This window comes from Garra rufa, chromosome 16 (assembly GCF_049309525.1).
Source record: "Garra rufa chromosome 16, GarRuf1.0, whole genome shotgun sequence".
Classification (NCBI taxonomy): domain Eukaryota; kingdom Metazoa; phylum Chordata; class Actinopteri; order Cypriniformes; family Cyprinidae; genus Garra; species Garra rufa.
The window spans coordinates 12515531-12529399 of NC_133376.1; the positions used below are offsets into that span (position 1 = coordinate 12515531).

The 13869-nt window shown below is 34.3% G+C and overlaps 1 protein-coding gene across 1 annotated transcript in view; it reads right to left on the minus strand.

The window, feature by feature from the left end:
• dock2-like (dedicator of cytokinesis protein 2) overlaps window positions 1-13869 on the minus strand; it is an 86484-nt gene that overhangs the window by 41885 nt on the left and 30730 nt on the right. Inside the window, exons 15-21 of the mRNA XM_073820184.1 lie at window positions 13631-13703; window positions 12190-12293; window positions 10308-10494; window positions 8256-8353; window positions 8074-8163; window positions 6348-6448; window positions 5993-6127 (exon numbers count right to left, since the gene is read on the minus strand). Coding sequence (XP_073676285.1) covers window positions 5993-6127; window positions 6348-6448; window positions 8074-8163; window positions 8256-8353; window positions 10308-10494; window positions 12190-12293; window positions 13631-13703 — 788 coding nt within the window. The remainder of the gene's footprint in view (window positions 1-5992; window positions 6128-6347; window positions 6449-8073; window positions 8164-8255; window positions 8354-10307; window positions 10495-12189; window positions 12294-13630; window positions 13704-13869) is intronic.

Consider the following 13869-nt stretch of genomic DNA (forward strand, 5'->3'; position numbering starts at 1 on the left):
AATTCAAAAGAAAAAGAAATGTAATAAATGTTATTTTAATTATTTAAACATAAATTTATTAAATTTAAATTAAATTTAAATGTATTAAACATTATTAATAATTTATTAAACATTTAATATTTTGCATTAATTAAATTTCACTTAATAAATATTATTATTGTTTGGATGCGATAAATCATATATAAATTATTCATAACCCTGGAAAATTCTGACTTAAAGCAAGTTTTTGACCGGAAATGACACAGGCTTCTCCCAAAAGATAATACGACGATGTACAAGAGGCATCATTGTGGAAAACAATATATCTCAGCTTTTATTTACATTTGAACAAAAAGTGGCATGTCCAAAATTATTCATACCCTTTGCAAACTGTCACAGTCTATGGAAAAATCCAAAGTTCTATACCATTCCAAATAGTCCAAGCTGTTCTAAAGCATCCTAATTACCCTGATTCATTGGGAACAGCTGTTTTAATCAACTCAACAGGTGAAAAACAGAAGCTCTCTGCTGTTGTTTTTTTGGACAGTCATGGCTAAGACAAAGGAGCTCACTGAGGACCTGCGGCTGCGCATTGTGGCTGCTCACAAGTCAGGAAAGGGCTATAAGACCATATCTAAATGTTTTGAAGTTCCAGTGGCTACTGCAAAGTATTATTAAAACATACAAGACGTTCCGCACTGTGAAAAATATCAGAGGACGTGGTCGGAAGCCAAAAGTGACACCTGTGCTGGCCAGGAGGATAGTGAAAGAGGTAAAAAAAAAAAAAAATCCAAGTATCACCACCAAGGCCATCCTGATGAATCTGGGCTCTGCTGGTGGCAACATTTTAAGACAGACAGTCCAACAGACACTGCACACCGCTGGGTTCCACAGACACAGACCAAGGAGGACACCACTTCTCCAGATAAGGCACACAAAAGCCCGCTTGGCCTTTGCAAATTCTCATCTGGACAAAGAAGACGACTTCTGGTCTTCTGATTTATGGTCAGATGAAACAAAAATTGAATTGTTTGGCCACAATGATGTAGCCTTCATTTGGCGTAAAAAAGGTGAAGCCTTCAACCCTAAGAACACCATCCCCACTGTCAAACATGGTGGTGGGAACCTAATGTTTTGGGGGTGTTTTTTAGCCGGTGGACCAGGGAACCTAATCACAGTAAACAGCACCATGAAAAAGGAGCAATACATCAAAATTCTCAACAACAACATCAGGCAGTCTGCAGAGAAACTTGGCTTTGGGCACCTGTCGACATTTCAGCACGACAACGACCCAAAACACACAGCAAAAGTGGTGAAGAAATGGTTAGCAGACAAAACTTTAACGTTTTGTAGAGGCCCAGCCAGAGTCCTGACTTAAATCCAATTGAGAATCTGTGGAGGGAGCTAAAGATCAGGGTGATGGCAAGGAGAGCCTCCAACCTCATCACTAAAGATGAATGGGCAAAAATACCAGTGGAGACATCCAGAAAGCTGGTCAGCAATTATAGGAAGCGTTTGATTGCTGTAATAGCCAAAAAAGAGACTTTTCTATTGATTATTGAGAAAGGTATGAATAATTTTGGACATGCCACTTTTTGTTCAAATGTAAATAAAAGATGAGTAATATTTTTTTTCCACAATGATGCCTCTTGTACATCGTCTTATTATCTTTTGGGAGAAGCCTGTGTCATATCCGGTCAAAACAAAACTTGCTGGTTGAATAAAAGTAACTTTAAGTCAGAATTTGCCAGGGGTATGAATAATTTCGGGCTTGACTGTATATTATAAACATATCAACATATATACACTTAACTATATACATGCATGTGTGTGTATTTTATATACATAATAAATATACACAGTACACATACATATATTATGTACACAAAAACATTTATTATGGATGCGATTAATCGCGACTTGCTGAATTAAATGCAATAAAGACATTTGACAATTTAGCTAATCTGAATTGTAAAAAAAGAAATATAAATAAATATTAAAATATTAATTATTATTATATAAATTATATTAATAATCTATAAAAAAAATATCAGTGCAATATAAAATCTAAAAATAAATATGCAAACAAATAATCTGTATAAATAAAATAACCTGAAGTTAATTGTGGTGTGCAATTAAAGCATTTATTGTGATCATATGCTATTTCCAGTAAGACTGATCTGTCGCTCTCTCTTGTTGGTCATTAGTGCCACCACACACACACACACACACACACACACACACATTAAGATTCGTTTAGCAGCTGTTTTGGCATCAATGACTATTAGGCAAATTAATGATGCAATCAGCTGCTACACTAACTTGATGACTGAACACACTGTACACAGACACACACACTCAGAGAGAGAGTTTGTGGACGGTAGACGCATCTAGCATCACAATTTAGTCTGTAGCTGCATTCAAAAGCATGCCAAAAAATTCTAAACCCAATGCCAGTACACAAAAGACTATATTATGAGCATTAGTTAAATTACTACTGTGCTTTTACACTCAGTTTTCTCTGTCAGCTCAACTAACTTGACAGCAGATCCTCTGTAGTGAATGGGTGCCGTCAGAATGAGAGTCCAAACAGCTGATTAAAACATAACAATAATCCACAAGTTACCACACCACTCCAGTCCAATTAATGTTTTGTGAAATGAAAAGCTGTGTGTTTGTAAGAAACAAATCTAAAATAAAGACGTTTTTAACTTTAATCCATCGCTTCTGGTTAAAACACAAGTCTGTAATACATAATAATGCTTCCTCCAGCGATAAAGTCCACTCTCATATCAAAATCCACCATCATATTTGTTTAGACCTGTTTTGGACTGCCAATATTATGGATAGAGAAAACAATATTAAGGAGAGAAGACCTATTTCAGCCAGAAACAACAGTTTAAAGTTAAAAACGCCTTAATGATGGATTTGTTTCTTACAAACACAAAGCTTTTGGCTTCAGAAGACATTAATCCATAGAATGGAGTTGTGTGGGTTACTTGTGTATTACTGTGATGTTTTTATCAACTGTTTAGACTCTCATTTTGACGGCACCCATTTCCTGCAGAGGATTCTTTGGTGAGCAAGTGATGGATAGCCTGAGGGTAAGTACATTTTCATTCACTTTTCCAAATATATTTAGTATTTATATATGGGGATGCACACTTGGCCAAGCACTGTTGTGTTTGTTTGCATCCTTAAATGTGAAACTGTCAGAGGAACACTGAATGAGCATCAGCTACAGTCTGTGTTTCTGCAGTGCCGCTTGATGACGGCATCCGGGGGCCCCACAGGCAGAGTCATAAATCACAGACAGACACGGGCCCTTAATGACCGTCAGGCAGCGCTGTTACACTTTTCGACAAAACGCCGCAGACAGAACGTGCTGCGGGCGGCCGGAGGACATGTGACCCTGTCAAAAACCCTTAAAAAACGACTACGCTGCCTTAAAAACGTCCGCTTGAATCTCAGCACCAATGCAGCTGGCCGTTTATTTCCTCATGTTCTGTTTTGTTTTCAGCCCACGTTCAGATGAATGAACCGTCACAGACTCTGGCAGTGTGCAAAATATACTAGCGTGTGACTCAAAACAACTCTTTCATTTCGTTTTTTTGCAGTTTTGAGAACATGTCCAATTCATATTTCAAGCTGTATTCAAGAGGAAAAATAAGAAATATTTTGCATTAAAAAACTAAAGTGTGTCCCACAGTGCGACGCACTAGATTTGACCTTCCAAAGTGTTTATTTTTGCTCTTTTGGCTCTTTGGATTGAACAGTCAGAAATTGTTAACACATAATAGCACTAAAATGCTAATAAAAATCAATAATAAAATTAACTAAAGGGGTCATATGATGTGGTTTCTTGTTTTCCTTTGTCTTTGGAGTGTTACAAGCTGTTTGTGCATAGATAAGATCTGTAAAGTTGCAAAGCTTAAAGTCTCAAATCCAAAGAGATATTTAGTATAAAAGTTAAGACTCAGCCACACCTCCCCAAAAACGGCTTGTTCAAACATGCCCCTACTTGTCCACGTCAAAGGGTGAGTAGATTAGCGTAACACCGCCCATATGCATATGGAAAGACAGAAGGCGTAACTTTTACCGGCTGTGGTAGTGTTGCAGCTGCCATGTAGTGGAGATGCAGTGTGTTTCATTGCGAAAGCGAAAGTACTTTGTTTGGCCTTCCAAATGAGACAACTAGGAATCAGTGGTTAAGTTATATTTACAACACTGTTTCTAAACAATGCAAATCTTCGAGTGGGTGATGCGCATTTCACGGAGGACTGTTTCCTGAACCTGGGAGAACAGCTTACAATGCCAGCTGTACACAAAGGGTTAAAGGCTATAAAGTGGGGCAATTCCAATGTTGCAAGGACAGTCTGCGCTTCTGACTGATGGAATAAGTACATTTTAGTATTTAAAGAATTCAGTACTGACTATTCAAACATGAGTTTTGAGCAGTGTAGAGTAGTGCTTGTTGTTTCTCTTCTACGATTGCAAATGCAGACCTGGTGTTATGTTTACGAGGCACAACGCTTAAAAAGACAGTATGAGGCATTATAATCAGTAGTTATGTCCCCACTGGATGCAACAAATGCCTCGTTTATAATGGGTTTTTTGTTTCTGTCTCGTTGCGCTGTGAAACAGCATGGTAAGGGACGTAACATTTCCGTCACATGCTTGAGGTATTCGGCCAATCACAACACACTGGATAGCTGGCCAATCAGAGAGCACTCAACAATGAGTTTTGTAAAAATCAAAGCGTTTCAGAAAGACAGGCAGAGAGGAGCAATAATAATGTTTTTTGAACCTCAAACCCCTTTAAAAAAAAAAAAAAACAATGCAAAAAGGCATATTAATTTAATAACTGAATGCCACACTCATGTGACAATGTAGTCAGTATACACTACCATTTGAAAGTTTTCTGTTATTCTTTTTTTTATGATTTATATTTTAAATAAATGCTGTTCTTTTAAACATTCTATTCATCAAAGAATCCTTAAAAAAATTTATGACTGCTAATGCAAAAAAAACATAAAACAGCACAGCTGTTTTCAACATTGATAATAATCAGAAATATTTCCTGAGCAAATCAGCATATTAAAATGATTTCTGAAGAATCATGTGACACTGAAGACTGGAGTGATGATGATGAGAATTCAGCTTTGCATCGCAAAAATAAAATATATTTTTAAATAAATATAAACACAAAACAGTTATTTTAAATTGTAATAATATTTAACATTTTGTCTGTATTTTTGATCAAATAAACTTAATGCCTAAATAATAAATAATAAAGCATAAATGTTACCCTGGACCACAAAACCAGTCTTAAGTTGCACGGTTATAATTGTAGCAATAGCCAACAATACTATGGGTCAAAATTATTGATTTTTCTTTTATGTTTATAAAAGGATATTAATTAAAGATCATGTTCCATGCAGATATTCTGTAAATTTCCTACCATAAATATATCAAAACATCATTTTTGATTAGTAATATGCATTGCTAAGAACTTAATTTGGACAACTTTAAAGGCAATGTTCTCTATATTTAATTTTTTTTTGCACCCTCAGATTCCAGATATTCAAATAGTTGTATCTCAGCCAAATATTGGCTATCCTAACAAACCATACATCAATGGAAAGCTTATTTTTTCAGCTATCAGATGATGCATAAATCTCAAGTTTCACAAAAATTACCCTTATGACTGGTTTTGTGGTCCAGGGTCACAAATGCTAAATACATAAATAGATCTTATACAAAGTACTCTATTCTGAACACAACCAACGTGAGCAACGTGAGCAACGAGAAGCATGAAAAAACTAACCAATCAAATGACTGACGCAAAGGTCACATGACACAATATCTCTTTCCTACGGTCTTCATTATATCATTTTCAGGCAGGTTTTCATATAATCGTTTTTCAAGGTGTCTGTATGCCCCGTTTGCCGTTTCCGATTCGGCTGTGAACATTCATAATTTCTCAATTTCAGAATCAATCACACAAACTTACTGAGAGTAGAGCATTCGGGAGCGGACGATGAACTTGAAGATGTACTCGAGGGCTTTGAGCGTCCTCAGGATGGGTTCACAGGCCTCTCCCCGACTGGACACGTCTAGATATTTCTTCAGCACAGACATCAGCTTTCTACAGCACACAGAAACAGAGAGAGTTTGTGTGTGTTGTGCTCTAAATAACTTCAACTAAATGAATTAAACTACAAAATCAAGACATGACATATGACATAACATGGGTCATTTAATTCACTCCTGTTTCTGTTGATTTGTATTTTGAGTATTTGAGACTCTCACACACAGACATACTGCCATCTAGTGTTGAGAAGCAGAATGAAGAGGTTTTGACCTACTTGTAAGCAAGTGTGGCACTGAAATGCTGTTTGATATAGGCCTCCAACACAGTGTTGAAATGCTGAAACTTTCTGTCGGCGATCAGACCGATAATATAGATCTGAAAGAGAGATATCATTGGTTTTCAACCAGGAGCATGGGATAAATCTGCTGATAAATTGCAAAATTATCCTGCAAACACAAACTACTGGACAAGTAGTAAATTTAGTGATTATAAAGGGGCGTAAAACCTGAAGAACATTCATCTCTTGAAGCTTTTTAGAATTTAACAAATTTTATTTTAATTTATTTGTATTTATTTTGATAGCACAGTTTGAGAAAAATTGGTGAGGAGAAAGGGGAATGGGAACCAATTTTAATATATATAAAAAATATATATATTTTATATAAAAAATATATATGCTTTATATAAAAATATATATATTTTATAAAAAAAATACATATATTTTAGTAATTAAATAAATGCAGGCTTGGTGGGCAGAAAATAATTCTTTAAAAAACATAACAAATCTTACTGTTCAAAAACTGCTACTACTAGTCAAAAGTTTTTGAACAGTAAGATGTTTAATGTTTTTTAAAAAGTCTCTTCTGCTCACCAAGCCTGCATTTATTTGATTAAAGAAATATACATATTGATTTCTTATATATATATATATATATATAACAGATAAAAGCCGTTCTTCTGAACTTTCAATTCATCAAAGAAACCTAAAAAATAGGTTATACTCAGCTGTTTTTAACATAATAATAATAATAATTGTTTTTGAGCACCGAATCAGAATATTACAATGATTTCTGAAGGTTCATGTGACACTGAAGACTGGAGCAATGATGTTAAAAATTCAGCTTTGAAATCTGAGGAATAAATTACATTCTAAAATATATATTCAAATAGAAAACAGTTATTAAGAGCAAAAAAATTCAGAATTGGATTGTTTTGCTGTACTTTGGATCAAATAATAGTAGGCTGGGTAGAAAAGATTAAAAACCTTTGACTGGTAGTGTATTTTTAATTATATAGATTAATTTTAATATATATAAATATAAAGATTTATGTATATTACTTTTTTTTAATAGGAAGAGAGGGGAATTGGAGATTTACTACTAGTTGGTTTAAAAAAAAAAACATCACAGCAGACATATTTGAAATATCGTATATTGTCTTAGTGTGTGTGGGCTTGTTGTCTCAAAGATTGAGAATCACTGAAATATAATTTGCATAATGCATAATTTTGTGTTTAGAACTGAATATGACATACAACTATTGCATCTTCCAGTTATCTTTTTATTGTTTTATATTCTCCTTGTTTATAATTTTGGGACCACAATCTGTCACCTTGAAGTGAGCTAAATAGGACAAAACCTCCCTATGGGGACATTTGGGAAGTGCTCATTTGGAAAAATGATTCATAAAAAAGTAAATAATGTTTTTACGGTTTCTTTCAGGCTTTGGGTTAGTCATCATTTTAATTAGCTTTATAAAAACGCAACGTCTTTGAAAAGCACCAATTAGCTACTCAGTGGTTCCATAAAACCATTTTCCATTCTCCAAAAGATTCTTTATGGTTTTTAAAATGTTCTTCACACTAGGAAAAATAGTTGTTTTAAGTATGGTTCACTAAAAGGAATCAAAAATGGTTCATCTGTGGCATTCTGTGAAAACAACCTTTTGGAACCTTTACCTTCAAAACTGTAGAAGTGTGTGTATGTTTGGATGTTGCTTACCAAAGCGTCAAAAACCAAAATATCATAGTCATCAGTCTGAGAATGTTCCATCATGATGTTGAACAGGGCGTCCAAGGTGTCCTGCAGGAACTACACACACACACACACACACACACACACACGCATTAACAAACTTACATACTGAACTACAGATGCTCATGTGTAAATTTAGTGCAACACACCTTCACGACCTCCTCTCCGTCAATGAGTTTGAGCTCCTGTAGGTTTTGTTTCAGCATTTCAGGACGAGTTCTCCACTTCAGCAGACCCAGCAAACCCACTGAGAGACAGAAAGACAGAGACAATGCGTCCTCAACTGACTCTTAATTAACATGCATTCATGAATCTGTTTATTTCACTTTTAGCAGAGAATTTGTCCGAGGTTGCATCGTGATGGATGTTTCCGGAAGATTCATTAGCGTGATTAACGGGCTTTCTCAAGAGCAGCTGTTACAGCACACCTGCGTCTGTGTGAGTGTCCTTAAAAGAACTTCAAGATAGAAGTCATTTAACAATAGCACTCACACATACAATACATAAATGTAATAAACATTTAGATTTACAGTTGACATCAAAAGTTTACATACACTTGATTTTTAATACTGTGTTGTTACCTGAATGATCCACAGCTGTTTTTTTTATGATAGTTGTTCTTGAGTCCCTTGTTTGTCCTGAACAGTTAAACTGCCTGCTGTTCTTCAGAAAAATCCTTTAAGTCCCAGAAATTTGTTGTTGTTTTTTTAGCATTTTTGTGTATTTGAACCCTTTCCAACAATGACTGTATGATTTTGAGATCCACCTTTTCACACTGAGGACAACTGAGGGACTCATATGCAACTATCACAGAAGGTTCAAATGTTCACTGATGCTTCAGAAGGAAACAAGACGCATTAAGAGCCAGGGGGTGAAAACTTTTGAATTTGACGATCAGGGTAAATTTCACTTATTTTGTCTTCTGGGAAACATGTAAGTATATTCTGTAGCTTCTGAAGGGCAGTACAAAATGAAAAAAAGATGATATTTAGACAAAATATGACTACACATCACAAAAGTTTTCACCCCCCAACTTTTAAAGCATAGTTTTTCCTTCTGGAGCATCATTGAGGGTTTGAACCTTCTGTAATAGTTGCATATGTGTCCCTCGGTTGTCCTCAGTGTGAAAAGATGGATCTCAAAATCATACAGTCATTGTTGGAAAGGGTTCAAATAGACAAAAATGCTGGAAAACCAAAGAATTTGTGGGACCTAAAGGATTTTTCTGAAGAACAGCAGGCAGTTTAACTGTTCAGGGCAAACAAGGGACTCATGAACAACTATTACTAAACAAAAAAAGCACAGCCGTGGATCATTCAGGTAACAACACAATACCCTGCTGAAAAAAAATAGCTAAAACCAGCCTAAGCTGGTTGGCTGGTTTTAGCTGGTCAACCAGACAGGTTTTAGCTGGTTATAGGTGGTCAGCAGGCTGGTTTTAGAGGGGTTTTGGCCACTTTCCAGGCTGGTCTTAGCTGGGTTTTTTTCAGCAGGGTATTAAGAATCTAATGTGTGTAAACTTTTGAAAAGGGTCGTTTTTATAAATTCAACTATTATTTTATCTTGTGGACTATATGTAAGCATCTTTTATGTTAATAAAAGTATTAAAAAAGTATAAAAAAGAATATCTTATTCAGGTCAGTACTAAATAAAAAATAGCATGCATTTTGTGTGATCCCTCCTATTTTGGTAAAATAATTCACATTTAGCAGATTTTGCTAGGTGTATGTAAACTTTTGACTTCAATTGTAATCATACTGTATTATGTTCGATGTATACATTCTTACAGGTCTTCTATTGAACAATATAATCTGTCGTAATTGATGGTTTAGACTTTTTTAGCCAGTAAAAAGCTTTAACGATAACGCATGCTGGCCTCATTTTGAATCAGTGCACGTTATGCTAAAAATTGTTGGTGATGCAATCTTTCATCAGAATGCAATAACCTCCTTTCCCTCTGAAATGGCTTTCCTTTTCAACTGATGTCATTGAGACCTCTTATTTTTCAGTCTCCTGTCATGTAGAGACTCTTTTCACCACCTGGTTTATAAAATGTCACCCTACATGTTTTCCCTCTCTGAATATCTCTTTTCACTTGGAAATTCATCGCATTTTAGAAGTGAAATGGACTGTGAATGTCATTTCATTTCGACTATAAAAGCTGCATGAGACTCTTTTCCCCATCCCGCCGGCACACGCACCATTCTGCGTGAGTTTGGTGGAGCAGACGAGCGTTGCGATGGTGAAGGTGTCTCTGGAGCTGACGGACAAGCCGCCCACACTGCTGGAGCTGCGCATCAGCGTCCCCCCCTTGTGGCCGTCGGAGTGACTGCGCTCGGACGGCAGGGACAGATACGAGCTGACGTCCTCCATGCGCTTACTGTCACCCTACAGAAAGATAGAAAACACATGCAGTACGTCCATGTGTTTGTGAATGTGTGAATTAACCCGTCGTCCACCATATTATCAGACATAAAAGCTTAGGCTACTAATTTGTACTGTTTTTTGTTTTCCAATACAAATGTCTAAACATTTTTAAATCAAGATAAAATAGTTTGAGAAACAAAATAATTTAATATACTAAGTCTTCCTAAAAAAACAAAAAACAAATATGCTTGAAACAAGACTAAATATGTCAATGTCGGGGAAAAAAAACCTTAATTAAAAGAGAAAATAAAATAGTTTCTTGTTTTAAGAATAAACTTCAGTTTATACCTGTCATTTTCTTTAACCAGTACATTTATCTTGATTTAAGAAAAGTTTAGATATTTGTACTGAAAAACAAGACAAAAATAATAAGTATAAAAAACAGTTTTTGCAGTGTATGGAAGATCTTTGTTTTTGGGTAGTCTGTAACTTAATTTTGACAGAAATGGCCAAATATAGGGTAATACATTTGGTTGTTGGGACACTTAAAATATTTTTTTCCTAAATGAACATGCATAACATTAAAAAGGACATTCATTCAACATTCATTTCAAGATAAATGTCTGCTTTCCAGAAATGAATGTTAATAACTAAATGAATGTTCTAGACCTAAAATAAATTAAAAAAAAAAATTAAATTAAACCTAGCTATGTTAACACTAAAGTATTTGGGCAAAAAATTTGCTTAAAATTTGCTAGAGATAATTTTAATTTGTTACCTTGACATTTTTATTGAATAATCAGGAATCCCAAGGTCTTAGGAGACTGAAATTTTGTGATATATATAGCTACTGTACATCAAGCTCCATATTATTTAATTAGTTGGAAATTGCTGAGGAATGTCTATCAGAGATTAAAAATGTTTTTACAAAGCTTATCCTATAATCGCAAATGACAGAAAAGGTCATGTAAAATCATAAAGAGTGTAAAACCTGAAGAACATTCATGTTTTGAATGTCTTGGAATTAAGCAATTTACATTTTACTAAAATTTTAAAGAACCCACAAAGCCTGCATTTATTTGATCTGAAGTACAGCAAAAAAAGTAAAATGTTCAAATAGTTTGATTTAAAATAACTGTTTTTTATATATTTTAAAGTTGAATTGTTAGCATCATTACTCCAGTCAGATGATCCTTCAGAAATAATTCTAATATTCTGATTTGCTGGTCAAAAATAATAATTATTATTATTATGTTGGAAACAGATGAGCAAAAAAAAAATGTTGTATAGAAAGTTCATTTATCTGAAATAGAAATCTTTTGTAACATTATAAATATCTTTATCATCACATTTAATCAATTTAAAGTGTCATTGCTTAATAAAAGAATTAATTTCTATCATTTCTTTAAAAAAAACACTGAAATAGGAGGTTTGTGGTACTGTACATTAAAGATTTCAATGTGTAAATGACTTACAATTGAAACGTCATATCAGTTGTAAATAGTATTAAATGAGGCTTCACTTTTAATTGATTTAATTCTTACATACTTTAAATTGTTTAATCTCCTTACTTCAACTAACATAATTGTTTTAAAAAAATGGTATATAAAATGCTTTGCAATGTCATAATCCACTCAAAATGCCCATGTAAAATATTGTCAAATAAATGTTTACCAATTTTGGCTTCATATTATATGTACATTATGTGTTTCAGACCTTAAAGACAGTGAGTTCATGTATGCCATCTCTCAGAACAGTCCCGTCTTCCTTCATCAGACGCACAAATGCCATCGCAAAGTTCCTTTCACTCTTGTCCTTCGCTGCATAACACAAATTACAGGTTTATTCATATCTAAATTCATTTCCAGTATCATTCAGCATCATATTTAGCAGTATATGACAAACTGGATTTTAAGAATTTAAATTAGAGTTCTGTGGCTTTTAATGAAAGCTATAATCTATATATCTATATATATATATATATATATATATATATATATATACAGTGAGGTCAATTAGTATTTGATCACCCTGTGATTTTGCAAGTTCTCTTACTTAATTTTCAACACAGTTTCCACTGTGAGAGACAGAATCTAAAAATAAAAATCCGGAAATGACATTGTATGATTTTTTTTTTTTTACAATTTATTTGTGAATTTTGTGGATTTTAATTTTTAGATTCTGTCTCTCACAGTGGAAATGCACCCATGCTGAAAATTGTAGACCCCTCCATGATTTCTAAGTAAGAGAACTTGCAAAATCACAGGGTGATCAAATACTTATTGACCTCACTGTATATATATATATGTGTGACCCTGGACCACAAAACCAGTCATAAGGTTCAATTTTACAAAACTGAGATGTATACATCATATGAAAGCTCAATGAATAAGCTTTCTATTGATGTATGGTTTGTTAGGATAGGACAATATTTGGCCGAGATACATCTATTTGAAAATCTGGAATCTGAGGGTGCAAAAAAATCAAAATACTGAGAAAATCACCTTTAAAGTTGTCCAAATTAAGTTCTTAACAATGCATATTACTAATCAAAAATTACATTTTGATATGTTTACAGTAGGAATTTTACAAAAAATCTTCATGGAACATGATCTTTACTCAATTTCCTAATGATTTTTGGCATGAATGTTGTCAAGTTTTTTATGTGCTAGTGCACATAAAATAAATAAAGATTTAGAAACAAACCTGTTGTTGAAAAAAACAACATTCGTGTTTGTTCTTATCATTTCCAGTCGGGTATATCTTAATTAATACTACTTGTACGTATATTTACCACTTAGTTTTTCAAAATATTGTGGCTTTTCTTGCTTACTAAGTCCTTCTCTATATGATTTAGCCATCCCCATGTTTTCTTCCCTGGTTTAGACAGCATAAATTAGTGTATTCAGTAGTACATTAACCGTGCAGTCCATGCAGTTGTTTACATCCGAGTATCCCCAATAAGGACGTGCATCCGGGTAACTTACTAAACCGTGACGTAAGTGCAAACCCTCTATTGGGACATACTAGCAAGTTATACAATTCTAAAATTATGACTTGATGTCACATTATTTTAGCTGTCTGCTTGCTGTTATATTCACATATTTGATAAACTGTAGTTTATGACTGTAGGAGTAACTAAAGATGTTAAACTTACACTCCTGTGAGGATCGATGACGAAACATGAAGCGCAGATGGATTCTGGGCATCTCCTCAAGAGGGATCGCCACCTACAGGCCAGAGGAAAACATTACGACATTCAGACTAAAAACCAGTTCAGATACATGAGGATTTATGCTTGAGAAATTAAAGGGATAGTTCACCCAAAAATGAAAATTACCCTCAAGACATCCAATATGTAGAAGACTTTCTTATTTTAGACGAATACAATCTGAG